The 20,947-nt window shown below is 37.4% G+C and overlaps 3 protein-coding genes across 6 annotated transcripts in view; 2 read left to right on the top strand and 1 right to left on the bottom strand.

The window, feature by feature from the left end:
* Positions 1 to 287: 287 nt before the first annotated feature.
* On the bottom strand, positions 288 to 17,916 carry LOC121369183 (mesencephalic astrocyte-derived neurotrophic factor homolog). The gene is made up of 4 exons (XM_041494101.1): positions 17,631 to 17,916; positions 10,192 to 10,337; positions 8,975 to 9,116; positions 288 to 4,777 (listed from the first exon to the last, which is right to left on the bottom strand). The coding sequence occupies exons 1-4, from the start codon at positions 17,743 to 17,745 to the stop codon at positions 4,587 to 4,589; spliced, it is 594 nt and encodes a 197-aa protein (XP_041350035.1). The 5' UTR covers positions 17,746 to 17,916; the 3' UTR covers positions 288 to 4,586.
* On the top strand, positions 12,953 to 16,242 carry LOC121369182. Of its 2 annotated transcripts, XM_041494100.1 has the most exons (6): positions 12,953 to 13,375; positions 13,502 to 13,666; positions 13,796 to 13,981; positions 14,134 to 14,400; positions 14,516 to 14,588; positions 14,687 to 16,242. In XM_041494100.1, exons 2-6 carry the CDS (start codon positions 13,553 to 13,555, stop codon positions 15,046 to 15,048), a joined length of 1,002 nt encoding a protein of 333 aa, XP_041350034.1. In that variant the 5' UTR covers positions 12,953 to 13,375; positions 13,502 to 13,552; the 3' UTR covers positions 15,049 to 16,242. The 2 variants fall into 2 exon arrangements, with proteins under 2 accessions (XP_041350034.1, XP_041350033.1); XM_041494099.1 differs by having other exon boundaries at positions 12,953 to 13,666.
* A 160-nt stretch (positions 17,917 to 18,076) lies between the features above and the next one.
* LOC121369179 (heat shock 70 kDa protein 14-like) overlaps positions 18,077 to 20,947 on the top strand; it is a 52,947-nt gene continuing 50,076 nt past the window's right edge. The window contains exons 1-2 of one of the 3 annotated variants that reach the window (XM_041494095.1): positions 18,077 to 18,648; positions 20,707 to 20,853. In XM_041494095.1, the coding sequence (XP_041350029.1) occupies positions 20,797 to 20,853 (57 nt within the window). In that variant the 5' untranslated portion in view covers positions 18,077 to 18,648; positions 20,707 to 20,796. Of the gene's footprint in view, positions 18,649 to 20,549; positions 20,854 to 20,947 lie in introns of those variants that run through there. The other 2 variants (XM_041494094.1, XM_041494096.1) reach the window with 2 other exon arrangements.

The following is a 20,947-nucleotide window of genomic DNA, read 5'->3' as shown; positions in this document are numbered from 1 at the left end:
ACCATAACCCATACTTTTGTTTCTTGTAATTTTAACCATCCGTCATTTTCATCCATTACTAAACTGTAAACTCTGCAGTGCTCAGATTTCATGAATAGTTGATAAAACACCTGAAAATTTAGTCTAGCTAGTACCTTATACTTGATAGCTGCTATTATAAGCATACGCTGGCATTGTCACCCTCCACCCAGCATACAGGCTGAACACTTGTGAAAATGTTGCCAATTTTGATGGTCCCTTGCAATAATTTAGTGGCAATTTGAAATGGACAACAATTCAAGAAAGGATATAATGAAAAATTTATTGAACATACTACCTCTTCAAATAAAATAACAAAATGTATTTGTACACTGTACAAAGTTTTTCTGGCATTATATTTTCACCCACACAAATGGGTATGTACTTATATGTACATCAATGTGAGAATAATGGACACGTAAAAACAAGTTGTGTGTATGAAATGCAATGATGTTATTTTTGTCCAATTTCAAATAAAATTAACATGCACACATGGATTTAGTATTGGTGACAAAAATTAGCTCATTACAAAATCTTTCGGGTCTCAATAGATGAACACTATCTACATGTACGATGTGTTACCACAAGTTGTAGACTACTCCAGAGTGGTTGTTAAATACCACTTGCCTTACAACTTGTTTCAAAATATATATAACAAGTGAAAGCAAGGATGCGTTTTTAAACGACCTGTCTAGAGCAGTTACATGTTTCAATAGTGTTGGTTTCATTAGTCAATGTTGCTTCGTCTTTAACAGCCAATCGGATGTCTTTAAATCAATCTCCCACAAGTGATATTGCTATGTGATGATACAAATCTTGCGTGATCTCTCCAACAGCTGTTTAGCGAGGCATTTTCAGCATTGTAAGTAACAATTTCAGTATGTCAATGAACCGGTTAAAAACAGAACCCAAAAGATATTTCTTTAAGGAATTAGTAACTGGAGAATGCTTAAAAGAGACATTTGATATATAGAGACATAGAATAAAGCATAAAGAGTATGTTTTTTGTTTTTTTAAACCAAACTGTTGGGACATATTTTAACATAAATCATAGACGGCAGAAGCTGCCAGCAACTGGAGAGTGAGGGTGGGGGAGGTGTGTTAATTTGCATTTCAACAAAAGTTGGGCCAACACACGACCATCTTGGCTTCAAAGTTGTGTGTGTGTGTGTGTGGGTGTGTGTGTGTGTGTGTGTGTGTGTGTGTGTGTGTGTGTGTGTGTGTGTGTGTGTGTGTGTGTGTGTGTGTGTGGTGCTCAATCCTATTAAAAGAACTGCAGACAAAACTGAAACCAGAAACAATGAACTTGGGGCATAATAAAATTACAAATTGGTACGATGTATCCTTCAAGACTAGACGTTGCACAGCCAAAAAACAAGAAAAAGCTGACAAATAAATTCTGTAGACTCTTTAAGACAACGAAAGTAAGAGTTGGCCTCTATTGAAGACGACAACACATTGGTATGACCATGGATGCATTTGCACACCCCTCACATTTTTCCTCATCATTCTTTAAAATGCTAATGTAGCATATTATGATAAATGACTATGTCTTCCTTGTAAACTGTCTGCTTTTCTCAAATGGTGACACTCGAGGAAAGTTAAATTAAGTAAGGGTCCAGAGACGGAGCCTCTGTTCTAGTCTGAGAGAAGATTAGCACATACAGCTGTCAATGTAAAAATTAAAAACACCAAAACCACCATCGATATTAATAAGAAAGGAAGGAATGTTTTATTATTTAATGACAAGCCTGATACCAGTAAGATGCATGGTTATTAAAATTAAAAACTGGAGCAACCAAGTTAACAGTCCAGATTTATTTATTTAAAAAAAAGAAAAGAAGTGTTGATTAACGAATAACAAGATGGCAAGTAGTTGCACTTTGTTCAAGATTTAAACCATGATGTATGACTTCTCAAGTGCACGGTTTGAGAATGCACTTAATATTTTGGGGGAATAATATCTATTCCATTTTTATCACTTTTGAAACAAGTGTATGAATAACAATGAGAATAGTAACTAATAATTAAAGTGGTAAACATTATGAGACTTTCTGACAGCTTATAAATCATGTCATACACGTATTGTTTTTATGGACGGAGAAAAATTCAAGCGCAGGATAAAACCAGGACATAAATTAAAGCACAGGATAAAACCGGGTTATGTTAAAATAAAAAATTTAAATAAAGAAGAAATCAGTACATAAATATATGCCTTTCTGTGGAATATACTTTTAATTAGCATGTTGTTTATTTAACGATAGCTAGAGTCTATGTCCAAAAACATGTTGCAGATCCTTTGTAAACCAAGCCATGTAAAGCCTGCAGCCAAGTATGGATCCTACTAAACAGGCTGACTAACTCACAAACTTTATGATTTTCCCAGATTTAGTTGATAGTGTGAGCAATTCTTGTGACTCAATTTGAGTCTACTCAAACTTGCACAACTTTTAATGATTGGATTTATCCATAGTGTGTAGTTTGCCAAGTACAACCATTCCATGCGGTATAGAATTCACATACGTGTATATACATAGAGCTTATCATATGAGCTTGTGTGTTATACTGATTTTACAAAAGTTTGGGGTTTCTGCCAGAGGGTAAAATGGGTATGGCACCATACCCAAATTGTTTTGCAGATTTTTTTTTATCTGGCAGAAACACTGGAAATGAGTGTTAGGATTATTGTACTGCCAAGTGAAAGTGAATCCTGAGGAGACTCATAAAATCAGTACGACTCACATGAGTGTGTAATAATTTCTTTATTATCCACATTATTTTTATAAACAACAAGCTAGGACCATGTCAAAACGTAATTAGAACGAGACAACAAAATGACGAGCCTTACAGAGGAGAGCTAAGACTGGGGAAGCTGCATTATGTTATGACTTCGCTTCCCAAAATTACATCATTCGTTGTGCACGTGAAATCATTATGACACACTATGTGGATAATATATATATCAATATATGAAACCCCAGTACCTACTGGTAGTCGGGCCAGTGATATACTCACTACCATTTAGGACAGTTGGCAAACTCATTTGTTCACAATGATCACATGCAGCCTGGATCAATCTTACTTCATAGCTAAGGCCAACAAGTCGAGAATCAACAAGTTCAGAAGTTAGTCAATCCATTGTTTATTATGAACAATGTAGCAGGGCTTAATAAAACATTTGTCCAATAAAATTTGTTCACATATTCACTTAATGTGATATGTGCCATGAATCTACCCAAGATGCATTGATGATCACATTTCTATCAAGGGAGTTTTACTGCAGATTACAAAACATGAACACAAAAGTAGAATATAAATCTGATATAGATTTTACAATGACTATAAATAGTATAATACATTTTTGAAAGATGAAAACTAGTTTCCAAGGAATATACATATATTGTTTTATATTTAGCCTAAAATTAATTTGGTGCGACATCAGTTTGAAGTGAAATGTAATGATGTGAATAAGGAAAAAGGTGTAATAGCTGACAATATTTTACACTGCCTAATAAGCAGGATCAGCGACTTTAAGATCAGTTTTAAAGAGTTTCCAAAATCTGCCATAGTTTACGGGAGTGGTCACAAAACGTTTAAGAGACATTTAATAGTAGAATTAACAGATTTGAAATTAACACACACTATATTCCTTGAAGGCATGTACATTTATTAATACATTTTTCTAAAGTGTTCTTATCTATTAGGTTATGTGGGCCTCAAGATGTTAACTCATGTTCAACATTATATCGAATATCACCACCATTTTTCATGTTTCTTTCCATAAGAGCAAAATGAATACATTATCAACATATGGCAACTATATAACTTTTACTTACATTTCTAGCTATCTAGTCACAAACATGAAATTTGTAAGTAAATTCATTTATTTTATCATGCAACAAATAACAAAAACATCACAAATATTGGACTTTGTACAAAGTTTCAATTTTCTTACAGATTTATTGTTACATTACTTTTGCAGGGCACTAAGGTGCCCATTATGGACAAACTAAAACCCTCATAAAGCATTGTTTCTTCAATTTCATTCCCCAATCCATGAACTCTTGCGTATAATTCCCAAACAATTTGACAACTTAAAATTTCAGACCAGATAACTTAACTGAAATTTGTAATGTAAGGAAACTTTTATTTACATGGGGTCAGAACATGATTTTTTCTTTTTAACAAGATCATTTATCTTCTTTTTTTTAACTAGATGAACTGCATCTTCACTATGTTACTAAGAGTTATTCCAGAAATAAATGTCCAAGAAATGGGAGTGGAATTGGTGAATGGCACTTGTCATGTTAACCCACTGACCCACTAATATTACAAACAAATCAAGTTTACACCTCCACAACCCCTATTCTAAACTGTCAAATTCAGACATATAAACAAACATCCACCTACCGACACACCAAAATTTAATACAAATGCCTTCCATACATACACACATCATACAGATTTTAACTTATTTCTGGAATATCCCTCAGAAAAATGAATGCATGTGTAATAATGTTGTTCCATGGTAATCTTTAATAAATAGTAACGCTAACAACAAATTATTATCAAAGTTCCTCTCGTTTCTTTGCAGCCTCGGGGGCATATATGGGCATGAGTTCTTCGATCTTCTTAATAAAGTCGGATTTCTCCGCGCACCCCTTGCAGGCTTGGTCCTGGTCCCAGTCAGACAGAATCTTCTTCAGGTCCTTAACCTTCAACTTTTTCAGGTTCACATTCACTAAATCAATCTGTTTTTCTGTAATGAAATAATCAAAATATTTCAAGTATAAGTACACGTACCGGATATATTGGGGGGGTTGGTTTTTTGGGGTTGGGGTGGGGGGTGGGGTGGGGGTATGCTCAGGATTAGTACAACTAATTAAGTGTGGGGACTTAATGTTACATATTATTTTAAAGGATTAAAAATAATAATAAAAATAAAAAGGTAGCAATGTTGATTTTCCATTACAGAATTGTTGAATGACTATAACCTGAGACAAAGCTGGCATGTACATCATGATGTCACACATTCAGTAAATGAGTGATTGGCAGACTACACCAGAGTTCAGCCAGCTAACGTTTCACCAACGCTGGCAAATTATCTTGACTGGTTCCCAAAGTGATTATTTGGTTTACTGCGTAGCGTAAAAAACAGTCTTGCTAGCATTAGCTAAAAGCGGTTGACTAAACATTACCTGTGTGTGTACATGCACATTTTTGTAGGAGAATGGGACATACCACTATAGTACACGGGTTGTTTTACTATATCAGTGTTCAAGATTAACGGTATCCCGATATCCCGGGGATACCAGAATTTAATTTTGGATGCCAGACTTCAAGAACCCAGTATCCCACCGGGATACAATATAATACTAAATTCTCAGGTGGAATACCAGATTTTGAAATGTTAGTATCCCACTGGGATACTGGCCAAATTTTTTAATCTCGAACACTGTATATGCTTTCGTATAGGAATGTATCACCCAATGTGTTGGTGGATAGCAGACAAGGGTAAAATTATGTCAATTTAATTACAAATGTTTTAGGCGATAAGCGGTGATTGCGGTATGACGAGGTTTGACTAGTGTAAAATATTTTCAGCCATTACACCTTTTTTGCCATTAAACTGCATATCAGTTCATGTGTAGCTGAAGTAGCAATCCAATGTAGAGGCACTAATTTTCCGCGATTTTTTTCCAATCGGAATTCCAAACTTTTCCCCCAAACATTATTAGTCAACTGCAAATATTGCATTTAATTAATAAAAATGAATTTTTTGGAAGTTATTCGGCACTGATATCTTTGTCTTTTACACTAAATATTTAACAAGTGTAGTAAATTGTGTTTTACCAGTCATGTTTTATTTTTGCATGTTCCTGTCGATACAACAGATAAAACCGAATATTTCAAGCTCAAAATGTCCAAGATTTACGCCTGTAAAAGATTTATTATTTATTTATTGTTTATTAATTCATATTGCTGTACTTCCAGGTAGTACTAAACCAAATAACTTCCGGCTGGGTCAAAGTGCGAGGTGCACCGAACTTTTGATAGAGAAGTGAACACCACAAGTCCTGTGATTGGTTATAAATGTGAGTGTGTTGGCTGTAAAAAATAATAGTTTCATCTGGGTAAAAAAAAATTGCAATTTTATTTCATCTAGTACCAATGTGTCAAGTAGCCTTGTGCATGAAACATGTATGGGGTACCTGTAAAAAAAAAAGTACTCGAATTTTGTGCGAAACTAGGGTAGTCATAGACGCTACCCGTTATCTCAGAAACGAGCAGCTTGACCCCCATTTTTTTCTGATTCATTTTAAGTGTAAGGGGTGGTAGTATTTATATCCGTGGCGTTTATGTCGGTTGATACGTTGCAGGTAGGAGTTTTAGCCACATATGTTACTATTGTCGTCTATGGGATTTGATTTGGTAGTATACACCCTATAGCACATATTCAGTGCATAATAAAAAATATTATGATTTTGTCATTTTATTTAATTAAACTATACTGGTTGATAAATTAGCCATCACTCGATCATGCAAGTTCACAATGACCTTGACTGTGACAATAATCTCTGTACATGGCTCTGAATGGAGTTTGAATCAAAGTTAGCACTGAAGAAAAGTTGGTTTTGGCCTATAATTCATACTGTAAAGATTTCAATAATTTCTTTTTACATGGTATTTGACTTGCCATATACAACTGCTCTTAAATATGGTATTATATATAAGCAACCTGAACTAATATTTTAATAGCAATTTATTTTTATATTAAAAATAGCATGTCCCAATAGTGGGTTAATGTCTTTAGTTTCCATTAACATTGTTAATTTTTTATGTATGAAATTCTGAAAACTCAAATTTGTAAAGAAGTTGATTTTTATTGTCATTTTGACATATTTATTGGGTGCTAAGTTATATTTTAGACAAATTTGTAGTTTTATGCAAAATTTAAAGTAAATTTTAAGAAAAACTTACCAAAAACATAATTAAATTTGTTGTCACTATTGTGCCTTCTGTTCTTATTTGTACATAACAATAAGGTTGTTAAACATATACTTAGATCTCCAGATAATTTTTTTTTTTTAATAATCACTTAGTTAGCTCTCATGAAAAGCATTTTGAGTTTATACTAGATTCAGAACCAATTTTTTCAGATCTGATTATCTGCCTTGGATTAAGTTGATAATTTATTTTATTGTTAAAGCTGTATTACCTAATGTTACTAGCTAAATAAAATGCTGGATTACAGATTGTAGGAATACATCTAATGTACATATTGTATTCATCCGGATTAGAAAATAATGCAAGAAAATAGATGTTCGGGTAATTTTGTCATTCAAAAATAGTTTTTTTCAGTAATTAATCAAAAATAAATGTGTTAAAGCTGCATGATTATTCCAGATATCACAACTATTAAAACCTCCAACTACAGTAGGCTATAAATAAAATATAGTCAGGAATATTGGTGGCTGCCAATAGTTTTGATGGTTCATTATGAAAATCAGCATGGCCGATGGATTTGAAATTCGCACACCTGGTAACTTGAAGACACCCACACCCAGCATACAGGATTTCCTCCCAACACTAATGTTCAGGACATTAAGTCATTACTTCATACAGGTACAGTCATGTTTGTGTTTCCTTCCTCAGACAGTGTATTTTTTTAATACTGATATTTCTTTGATGTGCCTGTTAAGGTCTTCATAATCTAGGGGTCAATCAAGTGCATGTGTTTTAATGGAATTCTTTAAAGGGGTAGAGGTACTCTGACTATCTTTGTTGTCTCTACATATATACCTGAGTACACACACCCAACTGAAAGTAAATATCTTCAGGAGTTTTATTTTAAAACATTTTGTTGTTTATATGACATATTGCATTTGTACAAAACTATATGCAATATATATGCTTTTTGAGGTGTACATTATATTAGGTTGCACTGTAGAAACAACACTTTCAGTGAGGTTGTCAGTTTATGTCAGAATACACCAGATCCTGGTTGTCATAAAGACACATAGCTGGACACTTTTTGAAAAATGTATGTTATCAGTATAGGTAGTACTAAACCAAATAACTTCCGGCTGGGTCAAAGTGCGAGGTGCACCGAACTTTTGATAGAGAAGTGAACACCACAAGTCCTGTGACTGGTTATAAATGTGAGTGTGTTGGTTGTAAAAAATAATAGTTTCATCTGGGTAAAAAAAAATTGCAATTTTATTTCATCTAGTACCAATGTGTCAAGTAGCCTTGTGCTTGAAACATATATGGGGTACCTGTAAAAAAAAGTACTCGAATTTTGTGCGAAACTAGGGTAGTCATAGACGCTACCCGTTATCTCAGAAACGAGCAGCTTGACCCCCATTTTTTTCTGATTCATTTTAAGTGTAAGGGGTGGTAGTATTTATATTTGTGGCGTTTATGTCGGTTGATACGTTGCAGGTAGGAGTTTTAGCCACATATGTTACTATTGTCGTCTATGGGGTTTGATTTGGTAGTATACACCCTCCAAGCTTGTGAAGGAATGTGATATTTGCATATTGTAAACAAGGCATTGTTGGAAGTAATTAATACAAGAAAATCAATGCCTCTACCAACATGTTCATAGTTGTCTGCATGTTTGTAGTAGCTCCAAATTCATTCTATCAAAACAGAAAAGGTATGTTCTTCAGTAATTATATATGTATCACGATACAGCTACCATAAATCGATATATTAAAAGCAATTCTGGGCTCACACCAGAACTAATTTTGGTTTAGCTAATTTTGAGATTTATAGCACATTTCTATGAAAATTATTAACTAAAGACTAAGTGTTGTAGCTACTTAAAAATCTTTGTAAACCTTTTTTAGCAAATGGCTAATTTGGCAATGTACAGGATCAGCTCTACAATTTCTCACATCAAACCGAATATACAGCATAATCTACGACAACCTGTGTTGAACATACATACCATATTTTAGTTCACAGATCTGGGAATCCATCTTTTTGAGGTCTTCACATATTTTTTCTAATGGTTTAAAGAAGCTGATCGGCCTCAAAACTTTCTGCAAGATTCCAGTGGCTGATTCCTCAAGGCCTCCCAAATAATAACACTTAAAAAAGTAAAAGAAAATTATTTACAACAAAATATTTTCTCCATTTATGCTATTTTAATGCAGTTATTAACTTGTTATCTTGTTAGCCCAACTCAGATTTCAAAATAGGCCTTTTGCTAAACAGGCCTCCCAAACTTGCTAAATCTAGTTTTGTTACTGTGTCGTTCATGTAAGTCTACTTTTACATAACCCATGTTTCATTGGTGCATTAAATTTAGAATATCATTTACATGGTCATGACAGTTATGCAAAGTTCTTTGGAGGCTTGGAAACTCACACTGTTTCAAAAGAAGGTGATATAAAAAACATACATATAAGTGCAGGCATCGAAATAAGCATTGTGTCTGGTAACCCATTTACAGGTTACCACAAAATATAGTCTGGTAACCTATAGGTTTCCACAACTATATGAAAGTTAGAATTACTACTACGCGGTCGTTCTGAAAATGTAACGGTGCGCGCGAACAAGAATATGAGAAACGAGAAAATTGCTTTGCAATTGCACAAGTGTGCACAAACATCGGTGCAATATTGTACGAGAAAACAAAACGCGGACATAAATTCATCTAGTGGACGCTGCTTAAACGCGGAGTGACTTGCGCGCGAACATCGATGCAATTCCTGACGAGAAAATGAAACGCAGAAGTCTTGAATGCATTGCCTGGTTTACATTCGGAAACGAAACTACCGTTGTGCGTTGAAATTTTTGTCGAGAACGAAACACCGTTCGACTTTTCTAACATGTGGTAACCTCCCGGTAACCTAACAACTGTTCTTGACTTATTTCGATGCCTGTAAGGGAGGAGCAGTCAACTTTTAAAAGTATAAGCTTTAAAGACAATTGCTGAAACCCAAACTTAATAACTAATTAAAATAGCTTCCTTTTTTCTTTTTCTTTTTAAGTTGTACCTAATTAACTTTTCTTCTGTATATTAATATCAATATATATATATTTTTTAAACATTTACTGACCAACTACCTACACAATATTTAAGTGACCTTAACACTTTTTTCAATACAGGATGCCTGGATGGTTTTATAAAGAAAACAAAAGGGCAATTATTAAACTTACAAATCGTTCATCTTTAGACCTGTCTTTGCCTTTAACATGTTTGAGGTCCTTGCAAAACTTCCTAAAGGCAACATCAAGTTTATTTTCATCTTTTCTAATGTCATCAGTAATCTGTGCTGTAAAAGCTTCTAAACTTTTGATGCATACTGAAAAAGAAAAAGAAATGATACACAGGGCTTCTAGAATTTTTATAAAATCCACTAGTCATGGGATCAGTGATTAAAAAATGTACTAGAATTAACTGCAACATTTTACCCAAAAAACATCACTAGCCATCGGGCATGGCAATAGTAGTTATTTACTAGCCCAACACTGAATATTTATCACTAGCCATGGGAGTGTGGCTACCATAATCTAGAATCCCTGTGATACAGGTGGTTACAATTTTAAATATTTCAGAAAAACCCCCACAAAATAATAATATTTTGACCCAATATTTGTTGTGCGGAATTAATCAGATTTAGTATACAAAAATATTACCTGTAGTTATCCATTTTAAGTTCTCCCTCCCTCCCCACCAGTTGCATCCCAAACCAGTCAAACTTAGATGAATTAGAAAGACAGAACTTTTTATGTATAATTTTATAACTTCCAATCCTGTTAAGTTTGTTAGAGTAATGTAAGCCATTCAAATCAGCTGTACGTACCTACAGTACTATAGAATATGAAGGTTTGAGTGTAGCTTGTTTTATTAGTTTGGTGCCAAACACTTTAATACAGAATATGAGGGGGCTGAGCAAAGCGGAGAGAGCGAACATGTGGACAAAAAAAACTGTGCTCAAAATAGGAAGTAAAAAATGGCCTGCTGTTAATATAAGTAGTGGGCCAAAAAAAATATATATGACCTGCTGGAAATAAGACAGCACAGAATGAGAGAGTGTGTGTAAAATTAGGACCTCTAAGATGTATTTAAAATTCAAATATAACAGAATCACAAGCTTAGCCTCGGCTAAATATAAAAGTGATGATCGTACGTATATTTGTCTCTTAAAAAATGACCTGTGATTTTAAAGTAATTTTAGCAGGTGAAATAAAAATTCACCTGCTAAAGTCCAAACCAAATTGTTAACGACTATGAATGATAAATTGCTCTCCTACTTTTATTTTTCATTAGATAAAACCAACATTTTGTCCAGACAGAAATCTTGAAAAAAAAACCCATTACAATGACACAGGTTTCACATAAAAGATGATAAATATGTCACCTATATCGACATCGCTGAGTAGTCAGAGTAGTTAAAGATTCCCGCTCTAATACCACAGAAATCCTATGTTTGACGTCAAATACATTTACTTCAATCATTTTCGAGTTCCTTGATTAAAACAAATCCAGATATATTAATCACTACTACATACACTACAGAAAGAAACCTGACAGCACCTACATTCAGCTAAGCTTCGGCAAACTTCAGACAGCAGTTTGCCAAAGCTTAGCTGAATGTGGGTGCTGTCGGGTTTCCTTCTAATTACCAGTACTCCTTGGTGGGCAGCGATTGAAAGAAAATTACATAGATTGATCTCGGACTGTAATGAGAGCATGTAAGCTTCCAAATGTCCATCTAGCTCTCAGAGTACTTGGGCTAGAGTCTCATAAATGGAATCCGTGCCACTAATGGTTTTTGTGTCTAGACGAAATTTTGGGGGAAATGTAACGGTAATTAAAAGTAGGCGAGTAATTTATCGTAGTTGTTAACAATTTGGTTTGGACTTTATGTTTAAAAAATGGACTGCTTTTTGCACTCACAAGTCGCTATTTGTACTTGCAGGCTGCTATTTCAAGCTCCATGTGTGCATGCACAAAGTGTGTACTTTTTGTCTTAAAGAGGAAGTGCCAAATCAGTTCCGTTTTGGCAGTGGTTCCATATTAGCATGATCCGTCCCATCATTCTATAAAAATGTTTTTTGTATTTATAAATAATTTGTTTTGTGACAACTTCCCTAACTGCATTATGCTTCAAATTCCGTTCACTTTGTTTTCTCGTGCAATCAACATCCGATTTGTTGTCATCGGCATGTCGTTATTTATGAGGTTTTTCTTCACAGTTCAGGAACATTTTTATAAACAATAAAGTTGAGAAAAGTAAGTATCTAAATACAAAACTTTACAAACCCCTAAAATCATTAATTTTACTAAGTCGTTTATTTATTCCTTAAAATTACTGATATCGGGTCCACATGACTCGTAGAAATTGACTTAAAATGGAGAAAGATGAATTAACGTTCGGTGCGTGTCACATGACCTCACACGTGTCAGACCAACAAGGCCAAAGAATTTAATTTTTCAATTATTATATTCGTCTGCAAAAGATATGCTACATTTTTGTGCCTCTATTGTAGTGAATAGTATTCATAATCCATTCATAACATAACAGTTGTACATAATTTTGAGTATATAAATTGTGTTAATTTAGAATCAATTCATTAAAAACATTATATTTTACAAACTATTTGCAGGTATGAACGTAATGCCTATCAGTATTGACATCAAGTGTGAGCGATGTGTGTTGATAAAACGCGGACCGGACCAGAACACTTGATAAATTGAATTTGTTCATGTAGTTGCCTTAAAAATTGAAAATGACGAACCTCACATGCGCAGTACGATACTTTTTGCAAACGCATGCGCCTGAATGCAGTTAGAAACGTCGAACCATTTCCTGTTTAACGGAGGGTGTTTCACTTTTATTTATTAGAATGGATTTGTTTTACGTCCACATTGTTGATTTTTTATGTTACTTAATTGCAATTTATTTTGTTTCACGTATTGTAGCTGGAAAATGAATGCCAGACAACTCGGACCCGTGGACAACTCGGCCCACGTCGAGACAGCTCGGCCCAGAGTTCTGAGACAACTCGGCCCACCGCAAGGCATCCCTCAGTGTATAGAGGAAAGGTAAAGCATAAAGTGTTGTAATAGGTCCTTAATAAATCATAAAATAACATAATAATGGTATCAGCGATAAACTTAGTATTAGGAATAACACATTTCACGTATTCACGTACCGTTATAGGTAGTATATTCATGACATTCCTGCTTTCATTTATAGGTCCATTGTGGAGGAACCCCCCCCCCCAGGAGCAGGCCGCCACAGCTGATGATGAACCACACTATCAAATTCTTGATGCAGTTTCTCAATGAGGGAAACGAAAATTAGTCAACAACGGTTACTCGTATACCGTTAAGGTATACTATTTCGCAAATACTATACAGTTAATCAGAACAAATATTATTAATTATTGTTTTATGTTTAGTGTATTTATTATTAATTTATTATTAATTATTATTATTAATAATTATTCTTTCTTGCAGAGACAACGTGGCGATGGTACAACGTGGCGTTGTTCCGTGAGGAACAGCAAGATGACGTGCCCAGCCACTGTTCAGCAGACCAGCGACACCTTCGTCAACGGAACCAGGACACACGTCCACGGACCGGAGGGCGGCATCCAGACAACGCTTGCCGTCAAAGCGAAGGTAACGATAATAAGAATGATACATAATATATATATATATAATATAATATAACAATAAGAATGGTACATAATAATAATGATATATATAATGGAATATAACATAACAATAATAATTTTGTTTATTTTGAAGATGAAGGAAACTGCTAAAACTGACGTTTTCCAGCCGGCGAGCGCCATCGTTGAGGGTGTCATTATTGACGACCTCGATGTACAGCAGACCTCGGATGCACTACCTGGACCCAGCAGCCTGGCCCGTATGGCAAACCGTGTGCGTGCCAAGCTGAGACCAGCAGAGCCACGTGACTTGCTCTTTGAGGTAATTTAAATAAGTATTAATATAATATTAATATAAGTGTTAATATAAAAATAAATGAAAATATAAAAATAGATGCTCTGAAACATTAAACACTTATTTGATCTATTATTATAGTTGGATGCAGATAATAATGTCTCTACATGTAATTACAGATCGCTGAGAACTTCATACCAGCAGACTTCTTACGGGCCGACGTCCGGGTAAACACACATAGACACATAGTGTTCGCGACGGAGAGACAGCTGACTCTACTGGTCAACGCAAGGAGATGGTACCTGGACGGTACCTTCAAGGTGGTGAAGGATCCCTTTGTACAGCTTTTTTCGATACATGCTTTCCTGAGGCATGACGACGCCACGAAGCAAGTGCCACTTGCCTTTGTCTTCATGTCGCGGCGAAAGAGTAAAGACTACAGAGCCGTAAGTTGTATTTCATATATTTTGATGGGAAAAAAAACAAACTTATGGCTTGCATTTAATAATCATATATACACTTAGTGGTGATTCTCTGTAATAATGTGTGTTGTGTTTCCAGGTCTTCCGCGCCATCGACGATCTCCTGCCACAACGAGCAGCAGTACTTGAATTCGTAGCAGACTTTGAGACAGGTATTTATTTTATTTTATTTAAGTATCCTATAGATACAGACACGTGACTATGCGAATATGTGGATCTTTAAACTTATTATTATATTTGTGTTTGACAGGGATGTGGAAGGGGATCCGGGAAGTATATCCTGGCTTGCCAATCAAGGGGTGCTGCTTCCATTGGAACCAGGCTGTCTGGAGGAAGGTGCAGGAGCTCGGACTTGCACAACAATACCTAAATGACGACGGCACGTGCAAATTCATAAAGAAGATCTTCGCCCTCCCGTTCCTTCCTGCAGAACACGTGGAAGCAGCCTTCGACGGTCTAAGAAGAGCAACCCAAGTTCCAGGACTGGTGACCCTTTTGGATTACGTTGACCGCACATGGATGAGGAGCAGCGTGTGGTCGGTGGACGCCTGGTCAGTTTTTAACCAGTGTGTGAGGACGAACAACGATGTGGAGGGCTGCATCACAGACTGAACCATCGTGCCCTCGGAACAGCCCCTCCCTTTTACAAGCTGATCCCAATGCTGCACAACGAGGCCAGGCTGATTCCGCTGATATGCCGGTTCGTGTCGGAGAGGAAGATGCGACGGCGACAGAGGAAGGCCTTTGTAGATGTACAGGGCAAAATCTTTCAACTGTGGGGACGGTACACAGCTGGTGACGTGTCGACGTCTAGGTTTTTATCAGCTTGTGGGAAACTCTACGCCCTTGTTGCCCACTGACTTTTATCACATCTTTCTATGTTCTTTTGGTGATTCTGTATTATAAAATATATGTAGGTGGTCGAATTAAAAATAAAAGAGAAAATGTACTTTCTCGTTCTGCTTCCCGTTTTTTTTTAATACACCACTCTTGCATGTAGCACGTTGCGGCAGTCATTTTGATGTAACAGAAATTGGTCTGCACATGTCGTAATTTTACTGCTTTGGCATATAAATACTGTATTGATTGAGAAATACTAGGATAAACTGTTCAATTCTGCTACTTGAAAATCTGATTTCGACATATAGCCGCTTTCCGCAAGTATCAATGAACCCGTATCAATAACTCGGGTCCGAGTTGTCAATGGGTCCGAGTTGTCTGGTCCCCCTGGAAAATGTAGAATAGTATTTCCGTAAATATCGTATTCGTGTTTTTGTCATTAGGTGAACGCAGTTTGGGACGTCGATGGTAAATACAAAATTAAAAGTGTTTTGGAAATAACAAAAAGATACAAAATTTGTGTCCAATTTAGACGGGATTCCTACTCGAGACAGCGCAGAATGCGGTTGTGTTTAGCAAACGTCGAGGTTTCTCTCCCCCCCACCCTTGGGGCTGTGCTGCACGAGCTTGGCCGCTTAGCCAAGTATCGTGTTGAACACAATGGGAGCACGGCTATTGTCACCTTGTATTATGGTGACAATAAACAGAAGAGATCGGGAAGTAGGAGGAGACGTCGTCCCACGGCAGCTCAGGGGGGACCAAACCAGGCGGCTCAACCGCCAGGGGCGGTCCCTCCTGCTTCACAGAAGAAGACGAGACCGGCAGGGGCGGTTCAGGGGGAGCCAAAACCGGCAGCTCAACTGCCGGCGGCGGCCCCTTCTGCATTGCCGTCCCCCACTACTCGGAAGCAGCAGACGCCAGGAGCGGCAAAGGGGGAGCCAAAGCTGTCGGCTAAACCGGCAGTGGCGGCTCCTCCCCCTGCAGCACCAACGCCGATGGAAACAGGAAAAAGTTCGTCCACACCAACCAATCCACCGGCGTCTCCACGAGTTTGTTGCGACAGCGGTTGCAGAGCGTGAAGCCAAGAAGAGGAAGGTGTCGGTCCAGGACTTGTCCGACACACAGCCCACGACTTGGCAGATCGCACGCAACAAGCTTCCTGGACGGTACCGCAACTGTGTGAAGGGGGAGTTCACTGCGACCTCCAGCTGCCAGGCCCCTTCGTCACCAAGAGCTGAAAGACCAACACCAACTGGTCAAGGGCGGTACCAGTTCCAGTACGTCGAGGGAAGTCGTACCTACTACCTGACGTCGGAGCGGAACGGGATGTACCGGCAAGGCTTACTGAAATCAGACATGGATAATCCAATCGTCCATCGGATTATCAAGCTGATACTTCCGGAAAGACTACTCAGCATACTTAGGGGAGAGTGCTACATCGACCTGCCTCACTTCTTCCCGAAGTTCCGAGCCGATCATCCCATCAACTCGCCATGAGTTCCGCTGCGTACCCTCTCCTAGGACATGTACTTCCTTTTTTAGGGCTCAGTTGGACTTTAAAAACATTTTTGGCCGCAGTTCAAAATTTATGGGTTTTTTTTTTTTTTTTTTTTTTTTTTTTCTTTCTTTGTAAACAGTCCGACGCAGTTTTATTTTGGTAGCCCGTCTAAATTGCTCAAATCACCTTAAAACCTTTTCGGTCGAGCACTCTAATTTTATTGTTTGGACTTAAATTTTGGTAGCACATTTTGGTCTTCGGTCTTTGACCTAAAGTCTACTAAATTCGTATTCCAAATTCCGCCCACCTCAAAATTTCCCCCCCTGGCCCGGACCATATAGATCAGACTTTAAACTTTTAGACCTTCGTTCAAAATGTTATGTCAAAAATATTATTAAATAGTCCGATCCTCTCTTCTTTCTCTTATTTATTTTTGGATTGTCCTTCTAAAATGCTCCAAATTATATAAATATTCGGCCGAGCAGTCAATTCCCACTATTTAATTTTTAGATGTAAATTTCAAAATTATCCCCTTAATTTTGTTCTGTCCCGGAGCAAGTCACTGGCTATCCAGAGACAGGCCCCGGGACGGACATGCTCGAAACTCTAGTGGTATGTGAGCATGTTAAAATTATTCGCACTCGCACTCCAATTTAGAAAACAACCGGCTTAAAAATAAATAACTAAGCAAATTCCATAGAATGAAAAAAGGCGTTCCCCCGTGGGACAGACTGAGACTATAGCCTAGGCTAGGGCACAAACCAAATTTACAGAAAAAAATCCATTAAAACATTCTAAGATTCTTTGATGCTTTTGTTATAACCAGAATGTTTTTCCAAAATAACATAATTCTTACCTTCGCAATCACCGTCTTTCAATTTTGCTTCACATTTGAGAAAAGAATCACAAAATAATAATAAAATCAATGACAAAAATTTCAATGCATCTGTCATTTGAAAATCAGACGACATGATGATGACTGTTGAAAATTGGAATTTCCTTTACAAAAATAAATACTTGTTGTGAACCGGGGTGAATAATACACTTTTTCTTTTTAAAAATTTTGATGACGTTCTGCTTTCAGCCAACACTGAATTATAAATCGCACGTGAGACACAATTGTCAAAAGCTAAGAATTGAAGAAAACGTGTTTCCTGAATTACTACAACAGTTGGCGTTCTGTGATTGGCTATTCGTCAAACTTGCCACTAACGCTACATCCTGCGTCGCAGGAAGTTGTGTTGAATGGCCTAAACTACGGCTTAAAAGTTCGCATCATCAACAAAATGTTAAAACTTTGGTTCAGACGTTGATTGTATATGGGGCTGACGGAAATTTTATTTAAATATGCACACCAAACAAATGCAGCACACCTCTCCAATCCAGATATAAATAATTAGGTTGCATGGCGTGGGCCGCCCCCCCCCCCCCCTCCCTTTTATGTAGAGCAATATACCTTTAGCTACAGCTTTTGGTGTCTTCTAAGATACCTTAGGTAATGCTCATTGTATGCAGATTTCAAACAAAGCCATATCATTTTGATACAGAAGTTGTTCCATCAGATTTATGATGTCCAGGGATTCCTAAGGGCATTCCAAATGTTTTATGGTAGACTACTAAATATGATGCACCGATGACCAAAATGATGGCTGATGTAATTCCATATTTTGAACTTGTGCATATCTTTTCATCTCTTTGGTGAACTCTTGCACATTTTGTCATCGTTTTAGATGAAGTGATGGACTTGATAGCTTTGGTGGAAGTATTCGTGTCGGATACCGCTGGCGGGGCAGGATATGCTCAGATTTCGCGAACACCTGAATATCATCACTGTTTTGAGTGAATGTCATCACAGCTACATTTAATCTAATGAGGTCTGCCCTTAGCTAGTCTTTAGTAAACTATTTTGGGAAAGGCTTTCCTCTTTGAGTGGTGCAGGACGAATTATTGTGTAGTAATTAAAACATCTCCGGAGTGGTTGTGGCACTGTTTAAACATAGATTCATTAAATTTGGTCGCTAGATTAGATCGGGTGGTCAAAAAGAAATTAGATAAGATCGGTGGCCAAAAATAAAAAGAATTGACTGCTCGGTCGAATATTTATATAATTTGGAGCATTTTAGAAGGACAGTCCAAAAATAAATAAGAGAAAGAAGAGAGGATCGTACTATTAATAGTATTAAAAAAAGAAAGTAATTTCGACATGAACTTTTGAACGAAGGTCTAAAAGTTTAAAGTCCGATCTATATGTCCACGTGAGTGGCCTCGTTAAGGCCGTTAGGGTGCACAGCTTGTAGGGACGAGATGGGTTGCAACCCGTCAAGAAAACCCCTAGATTGACAGTCAATAGACGAAGGTGTAGTGCTGTGCTGAAATACAGATCTTGAGAAGCCGGATCCGTCTGAACGAGAGAGAGAATCAGACTAGGGTATAGTCCAGTCATGGGTTGGTATAGTGGTGCGGGCCCGACTCCGGAGGATACGAGATGGTATCACAATAAACCAAAGTAAAGTCTAGAAAAGAGTAGTAGGGGCCGACCCCGCTTCCTATTTCTTCTTAGAGTGGGGCGGTCCACCTTCCAGTGCTGCTAGGACAGGCTCGGACATGTAGAGACTAAACGCGAACAACCGTGGCGTTCTGCAGAATGGCCGTCATACGAGTCACGAAAAAACCCAAGTCAAATGTCAGACGGAGAAATGACGTGGAGGCAAGGAATCTCGCTAAAAAAAGAATCCAACCTGGTGGTGCAGACTGTCGAAACGAGAAGCGTTCTGGGCAGCGTTCAATCAGTTCCAATGCCCGCATACATCCCAGTAGAAAACTTCACTTCGCTGACAAAAAGAACGAAGTGAAGGATCCCCAACTCGAGCCGCGGAAGAACGTGCAGAGTGCACAAGCGAAACAAACACGTTTTACCGCGACGAGCTCCAGACTGGGAATGACAATATGTGCAATTTAGAAAACAATCGGCTTAGACTTAAATTAAGTGTAGTAAATCCTATAGTGACAATAATTGAGCTAGACCTGTAGACGGACATTACAATTATCACACTCTCTTACCGTCAAAGACCAATCTATGTACGGTAAATTCTGCGCAATTGCAGCTGCCTACCAAACGGTAGTCAAAGATTCCCGCTTTAATACAACAACAGTCCCATGTTTGACGTCAAATACCTTTACATCGATAATTTGTTTGAGTTCCTCGATTTAAAAAGATTCACATATTAATCAATGATACAGACACTAAATGAAGAAACTCGACAGCACCCCCTTTCAATAATGTTCCGGTTAAACCTAAATACGTATTTGCTAACGGGTTTCTTCCTGTAGTGTGTGTATTATAATGGTGATTAATATGTGAATTTTTTTTTAATCAGGGAGCTTGAAATTGATCGATGTAAAGTTATTTAATGTCAAAAATAGGATTGTTGTATTAGAATGAGAATCTGACTACCGTTTGGTAGGCAGCGATTGCGCAGAATTTATATAAATTGGTCTCTGACGGTAAAAGAGTGTGATAACTGTCCAAATGTTTGTCTTGCCGTCAGAGTACTCGGGGTTAATTCCATAGTGACAAGGTTTCCTGTGGGAAGGACTAGTTCTCGAACAGCAGAGTAGGCTATTCGGATAGATAACAATTTAACGTGCCCATATACCACTAGGGTTTCGAACACGCCCATCCAGAGTCCGACCTCCGATAAGATCGGTGGCCTGACTCGGGATGGGGGGGGGGGGGGGAGGGTAGAGTTTAAAATGGGCAGAATTTTTAAAATAGCTATAGTATTAGTAAAAAAGCCATTGGTCACCCACCCCAACCACCATTTTAAAAAAAGGCCTCGTTTATTTCGGTTTGTGTGTGTGTGTGTGTGTGTGTGTGTCCACACCATTGTCATTACGTACATTTTCCCATCTTCATTCAACTTTGGAGCCAGTCTTGGGATACGAACCCTACAACAGTTACTGTCGGACTCAAATGAAAGGGCTCCAACCCATTGGAGGATTTTCCAAAAGAAGAACAAAATATGGCAGCCTTCGGTGTTCATTTTGGCACATGTTCTGCATGTTTAGCTGTTTACAGGGTAATTACTGTTAAATCTACTTATTATTCAAAGAACGAGGACATACTTTTCTACCAAAAGCTTAAGATTGATAATAGTTTCAACCTTCTTCCAT

This window comes from Gigantopelta aegis, chromosome 3, assembly GCF_016097555.1.
Source record: "Gigantopelta aegis isolate Gae_Host chromosome 3, Gae_host_genome, whole genome shotgun sequence".
Lineage (NCBI taxonomy): Eukaryota > Metazoa > Mollusca > Gastropoda > Neomphalida > Peltospiridae > Gigantopelta > Gigantopelta aegis.
The sequence above is the reverse complement of the archived record's forward strand: the minus strand, read 5'-3'. Positions and strand labels throughout refer to the sequence as shown.